Genomic DNA, 7041 nt, shown 5'->3' with positions numbered 1-7041 from the left:
TGTGCTGTCAGCTGCAGCCTGATGTAAAGAGTTTAACAGTGAATTGGATGTGAGATGATAGCTTTTGTGTTTCAGTTTTATTGAATTTCTTCTTCTCAGCTAGCTAATGCCAATGCTAGCAGAGGCTCGTAGGTTACACTAGATATATTGTCTTTGGTGGGACTCATAACAGCACTTTGTATACTTATTGACATCTGCAGTAGAGAAGGGTAAGTTATACCTTTAAGGAAAACAAAAGGAAAATGTCTGGCTTCAGAATGGCTTTATTTTCAAAACAAAGACATCTGCTTTTTCAATTGGACAGCTTATTTATCTATTACCTAGAAATATAAAATTATACTATCTCCATTTAATTATACTTGAATGAAAGATAATTCTATAATCTGTCTGTCTGCAGCATTATGCTTAGACAGTAATATACACACCATTACCAAGGGAAAGTCAACTCATAACAGAGCTTCAAAGTACACCATTAATCAAGCAAGTCAGACTGATACATGTGCTGCTAAACACTGCCAATCATCATTTAATATTACATGAACTTAGATTACTATCATAACATCTATTTCCAACATCAATACCAAAACCAACAACTCTGATCAATATTAATCATTCATTTCATACTGGCATCTTTTGGTTCAGCCGTGAGCATCTCTTTCTTCTCTGTAGACGCTTCATTTAATGGGCCAGCTTTTCACTTTTCTTCATAATATGCACTCCTCTCTGACTTTACCTCAACAGTCATATTACATTTCAAGCTCTCTCCAGGGACAGTTTAAATACTTTTGGGGGGCCCTGGTGGCCAAGGGGGGCCCTAAGCAGGTGCTCAGTTCACTTACTCATCGGGCCAGCTCTTGGATACAGGTAGGTAGGAAATAAGCTTCATACGAAAAAAAAAATAGAAAATACCTTTATCAAACACAGGGAATTAGAAATAAAGGCCTGTCTCTAATATTGCCCATTTGAGGTAAAGGCCTGGTAGTTCAGGTAAATCAAGGCCTGGTGGCTATTAAATAATTTATTATGATTTTCTCCTCATTGGACAGGGGAATCCTGGTTAAATGACAATAATTATTCAGCTTGGACAAGGCACTTAGGAGCTAGTGAAATATGTAACTGATCTGAAATCCATGAGAAAGGTGGTCTACCAGACCTGCTGATAGACTGAACAGCCAGGCCCAGCAAGTGTTGAGCAGCTGAGTTGGAATGGATGTGAACCGCTGGTTTAATGTGGAAGCAGCTGCAACATGGAGGCCTGGTTGACAGATGATCATTTTCTGACAACTGGTGGAGTTCATAGATAGCTTGGCTGGAATAGTCAGAGACGGCATGATGGCAATCAGGATGTTATCAATCATTATTTTATCTCAAAAGAACACCTTTATTATAAGTAACAGATGTTGCCTGCAGTGGACGATCGTGGAGTAGCAGATGAGGCTGAGTGAGCATGAGAAAAAGTAGAAGAGATGTTTCTCTGCTGAGACTGAGGAATCGGACAACACTGTAAATTAGTGGTATGTTTTATCTTACTCTTATCAACAGCATCAATCTTGTTTTAATCATTATATTTATCTATTCATTCTTGGGCTTGTATGTGGACTTCTTTATCCCTATCAAACTTCCAATGAGACATCTACAGGAAACCCAAACTAAAGCAATGATCAGAAGACCAAATGCTACAAGGACTGCCATCACATCTAGACTGTGGTAAGCATACCACGGCAACTGGTAGGACTCAGTGCGCAGATGTGCTGCGCCCTTGTGCCTCATGACGTACTCTATCCAGAAAATGGCAGTGTCCAGGGGTTTCATAGGTTTGTCATGATGAAGCTGTGACAGTTTGAGCATATTCTGTTTGTGTGGCTTTTCTGGGTCTAGAATATTCTTCAGAGCATTTGTCAGGGCCTCAACATCTATTGTTGTCACGTCAACAAACTCAGCCGCCCCCCGGCTCTTCATACGGACCATGTTGTCGTACTGGTCAAAGATGAGAGGAATGCCCAGAACTGGGACACCGTGGTAGATGGCCTCGTAAATCCCATTAGTACCCCCATGGGTGACAAAAACCTTGGTTTTTGGGTGACCTAGAATATCATTTTGAGGCAGCCAATCAACCAGCTTGGTGTTGTTTCCCAGAGTGATGGGCCTCTTCCCAATGTGTCTCCACACAACCTTCTGAGGGAGGTTGGCAAATGCTGATGCGATGATCTCTGATATCTCGGGGCCGAGGTCGCCTAGCAGGGTCCCCAGAGTCATGACGACTACACCATGTTCACCAGAACTGTGTACAAAGTCCTCTAAATCTGACGGAAGAGGTTTGGACGGCTTACCCTGGAAGCCTCCAATGTAGACGACGTTGGGCATGGTTGGACGAGGGAACTCGAATGTAAAGTCAACCCGCATTAGCCAGAGATCAGCTCCCTGGATGAGAGACATGGTGGTGACATCAGATCCAAAATAATGATCACACACAGCCTGATAAGGCGGATTTGAGACATAGTAGTACATGTAAACCAAAATGCTGTGACGGATTATATTATCAAGTCTTTGGAAAAAGTCCATCTTGTCAGAGTTCTCAGAGAACAACTGAGGCACGTAGGACAAAGGAGAAGGGGCGATGGCGAAGTGTGCCTCTCCGTTGAAAAGCCAGCGTACATTGAAAACCATGGGAAGCTGGAGATAGTGTGCCAACAGCACTCCACCTGGAAATGCAGGGTCAGTCAAACAAAGATCATATCCAGTTTCCTTCAGCTCATGAATTAGTGTCTTATTCTCAAAGATGGTGGTGACCAGTTTTGCCACAGCTACCTGGTTCTCCCTTATCAGATTGAAGAGGTTCCTATAATTATCCACAAACGCCCATGGTGAGCCTTTATTCCGGCGGATCTCTATTGACCGCTTCAAAAATGAGGTCATGAAGTCCTGGCTCTCAATGTTTTGTGAGTGCTCCTGGGTGATGGTGATGGAGGTGTAATGAGGTGAAAATTCAGAAACATACCAGCTGGTGGAGGTACGTATTACTGTCATTTGATGGCCCTGAGAATGAAGCATCTCCACCAGGATTTTCATGTTCAGCCAGTGACTCCCATCTATAGGGAAAACCAGCACTTTTCCAGCATCACCACTGAGGGACAGAGTTGCTGAAAACAGCAGGATGAACGCCAGCGCTGGATATGACCCCATCACTGTAGAGGAGACACAGAACTTACTGAACAAGCGTTTGCAGTTCACACATTCCTCCAGGTGCAGAAGAAGAATCTCCCATATTATCATCTTTAAAAGCTGTCACATTGTCTCATTGTCTCAACGTGTTAGCAAACAGTTGCCCAAAAGACATGGAGGTCACATGATCCCATTTAAGGTGTGACAGACTGTGTTCCCACATCATTTATTTCTCACATATCTCTAAGAAAAGGGAAAACACTGACAGCATACTGCTAACGCTCAGAGACGCCAGTCAAAGCATGCATGCACATAATTGGTTGTTTGCAAACAGTTCAGTGTTGTCTTTAATTTTTATACTGTATGCATTTTTTCCTTTTAATGTTAATATGTATGAGATCATGCTCTTTGCCTCAGAATAAGCATTTGACATGTTGAACTAGATCTCTGTCGACACTTCTCGTCTCTTTTAAACCTCTAAAAAAAGTCAATGTGCGTGTTCTTGTTCAAATGCCTGATCAGTCTCCTGCTGCACAGCCGGTCTTGTCTTTTCTAAACCTGACCATCAGCTACATTTCGCTCCCTGTACAGTGTCTCAATTTGCACTTCTCTTTACAGTGTTCAAATTCTAGAAATATTAAAGTAAAATTATACAAAGAATGCAACATGACAAACATTGCAGTGGTCTGAATCAAATCTGTGATTCGCCTGCTCTTAAAAAGGTCCTAAACCGTAATTTAGGCCACGACCACACCACTGCAAAATGCAGCAAGCAGGATATAGCAAAAGCTTTGATCTTAACTGAGCACACAAGCAGCAACACACAGTTTCTTAGTAAAATCACTCCTCACCTCAGACTCCGTGACTTCTTTGTCTGACCAAGAAGAACCCAGAGTTTGAGTTTAATATCAACAGTTGAGATGCAAGTGAATGTATAACTGAGCTGGTCCATTCTGATGCCAAATGCTATCACGTCCCCCCGCCCGGATTTTTTTCCCGTTACGACATTCGATGCCCTTTTGCAAACTTCCAGAGTGGAACAATTCACAGAAATATTAAACTGGTGCTGAAGCAGGCTGCAAACAAGTCTAATATATTCAAACAAGCTACAGCTGTCATCTCTGTTTTCTCTCACTGCACAGCATTGCAACAGCTGTTTATTCATACAGTATGTATTTGGTTAAATGATATCCCCCTTCCCACTTCTCTCCACACGCATGCACATTATGAGGAAAAAAGAAGAAAAAAATGACAATTCTGTAATGTCCCATTATGTCTGTGGATGAACTTTGGACCATTGGAGTCCACTGGACAGAATTTTAACCACTGGCTGGAGTAAAGTTGGCAGGTCAGCCTGCTCGACCAGGCCTCTTCATTCGCTATCAATTAACATTTTGTCATGGCCGGTGAGTGCAGGCGACAGGGATAGGACCCGAACACAAAACACAGGCAGACAGGATCAGTTGAGTAATTTATTTACAGACGGTCTAAAGCCGTCTCGGACCATAACGCAGTCCAGAAAACATCAGACAAGGTTTAACAACAGGCAGATTACAGCAGGTTACAGGCTAGAAAGCAATGGGAAAAGGGGAAAAGATGTAGAGCAGGCCACTTAACATTACATTAATAACTTTACACTAACTATGAGTTTAACTTGTTTGTCCACACTTTGCCTCATTTCACTCAAACCCCAGTTAAACAATTATAGTAAGATGCTCATATAAAGGTGCTAAATTGACAGTGAATAAAAATACCAACAGTCAGGCTGCCATCTTGTTACATTGTTTCCACATGGCAATTAGCAAAACTCTGACCTCACCGAACATGCAATGTTCTACTTTATCAAACTTTAACAAAACAACATGACAGAGGCTTAACCTTAGAAATATGTTGTAAGGTGATAACACGAGACAAAATAGTAGTAGGAATAATCCACTGTGGATAGGAAAGATTTTAACCAAGCAAGAGCTAGGCCAGAGACACCAAATGGTTTTCAAGTCGGTGTAGGAGTATACTCCATCCGCCAAGGAGTCATCAAAGGTATTGAGGTATATCGTCAGATCAAGCATGATCAGGGGTAAACTGATGTCTGGAATGGAGACCACTTTTAGTTGTGGTATGAGAGGTCACGTAGGGTCAGATAAAGAATAGATAAACCAGAGGTAGTAATGTTTAGGGGGCTATTAGGACTATTAACTTTAGATGTAGACATAGATTGTCACAAAGGAGAACATTTCTCAGTGGGACAATGCCCAGAGCATGATCTGGTCTTTAAGCTAGGGAAAGGTATGGGTGGAGTTAGATAAACAGTCATGCTATATATTGTGTTGTCTGTATGTTAAGGGCAGAGTCTTCTGATCTGACCCTGAAGCTCTCTCGGATGGCCGGCATCTGATCTGATACTGCTTGTTAATAAAGGTCTCTTCAACTCAAGCTTGTATCAGCAGAGTTCTTCCTACATCATACCACTGCTTGGCAGGACCTGGCTGATAAACTTCAGTATCAAAAGCCACAATGAGAGCCAGTAATAGAAGCTCGGAGGTGGATATGTGGGCTGAAAGTTACTGAGTCACAGCTCCTTCTAGTTCTTTTGGAAAGAATGGAAGATTAGAGACTGGTTTATTCAGAGATCCTGGATCAAGGTGCAGTTTCTTAGGTTGAGGTTTAACCACAGCAGTCCTAAAGCTAGTGGGGACAATGTCAGTTGTAAGTGATGAATTAGCAATCTTGAGCCTCGAAGGTTCCAGAGGTGGACAAAAAAGTTTAGATAAAGGAGGTTGAGCTAAAACCAGTTTAGACAATCTGTCAAGATGTGTAAGAACTGAGACTAGCAGGAATTCAGCATGTTTTTAATATCTATTATTATCTATTTATTATTTTAGCAGCGGTCAGAGCATGCTGTCATTCCTTACACTCTCACGCCATGTAAGGTAGAAAACTTCCAGCCTTGATTTACACCATTTACGTTTCTATCTCCTGCAGGCCTGCGTCAAAGCACGTGTTTCATGTGTAAACCAGGCCATGGACTTCCTCGTTTGATAGACTCCTAGTTTTGGTTGCAAGACATGCAGCTGAATCCAGAGGGGGAGAAGGTTTAAGCCAGTTTAAGCTCGGTCAGTGTGAGGGAAGGAGCAAGACTGCAGGCAAATGGTTTCCCGCTGCCAGTCTCTCATTTACCAGCGCTGGCTTATCATGTATATATCTGCCGACTCTGTAGTCTGTAGTCTTAACTCTGTCCGCTACCCTGCACCCTATTATTTAAGTGAATATTGAAATCATCAATAACTAAAAGGGTGTGAGGGCCATGTGGTCTACAGAGTCCCACAAGGTGGAATTATTTCTGTGGACAAAGCAATTTACAGCTGATGGAGATGGTTTTAATGCCAGAGCATTATAGACTAAAAAGCATAGACTAAGATTAAGGTAGCATCCCCACTGTGCTTAGTGGCCTGAACAACATGGGAGTAGGTGTAGTCAGGTGGGGAAGCTAGATTTAACGCATTTGGCTTCAACCATTTTCATGTCACGCCCAGATTATTCTCAAAGATCAAATGGTTCGTCAGTCAGACTTGGGTAGACAGTGATCTGACATTCATGACACCAAATTTGAGGGTCTTGTTCGGGCTTCATTACAATCAGGTCTTAACTGGAAGAAGATACGTTTTATTATTCATAGGAGTTTTTGCTGTGTGACAGTGTTTTCTGGGACATTGCACCACCGCCAGAGGTGGAGATGGTATTTAGATAATTGTAAATCACATGGGAAGGGGAAGACAGAAACAGTCTCAGTGTCGTAAACCAGGCTGACAGTCTGCACTATGAAGATTTCACTGGCAGGACACGTTAACTAAGCTTGTCGACTCCAAATCTGCACTAACT

General features: G+C 42.3%; 1 protein-coding gene across 1 annotated transcript; it reads right to left on the bottom strand.

The window, feature by feature from the left end:
- Window positions 1-1572: 1572 nt before the first annotated feature.
- Window positions 1573-3183, bottom strand: LOC121612547 (UDP-glucuronosyltransferase 2A2-like). The gene has a single exon (XM_041945501.1). The coding sequence runs from the start codon at window positions 3181-3183 to the stop codon at window positions 1573-1575; it is 1611 nt and encodes a 536-aa protein (XP_041801435.1).
- Between the last annotated feature and the right edge of the window lie 3858 nt (window positions 3184-7041).

This window comes from Chelmon rostratus, chromosome 10, assembly GCF_017976325.1.
Source record: "Chelmon rostratus isolate fCheRos1 chromosome 10, fCheRos1.pri, whole genome shotgun sequence".
In the NCBI taxonomy this organism is placed as follows: Eukaryota; Metazoa; Chordata; class Actinopteri; order Chaetodontiformes; family Chaetodontidae; genus Chelmon; species Chelmon rostratus.
The sequence above is the reverse complement of the archived record's forward strand: the minus strand, read 5'-3'. Positions and strand labels throughout refer to the sequence as shown.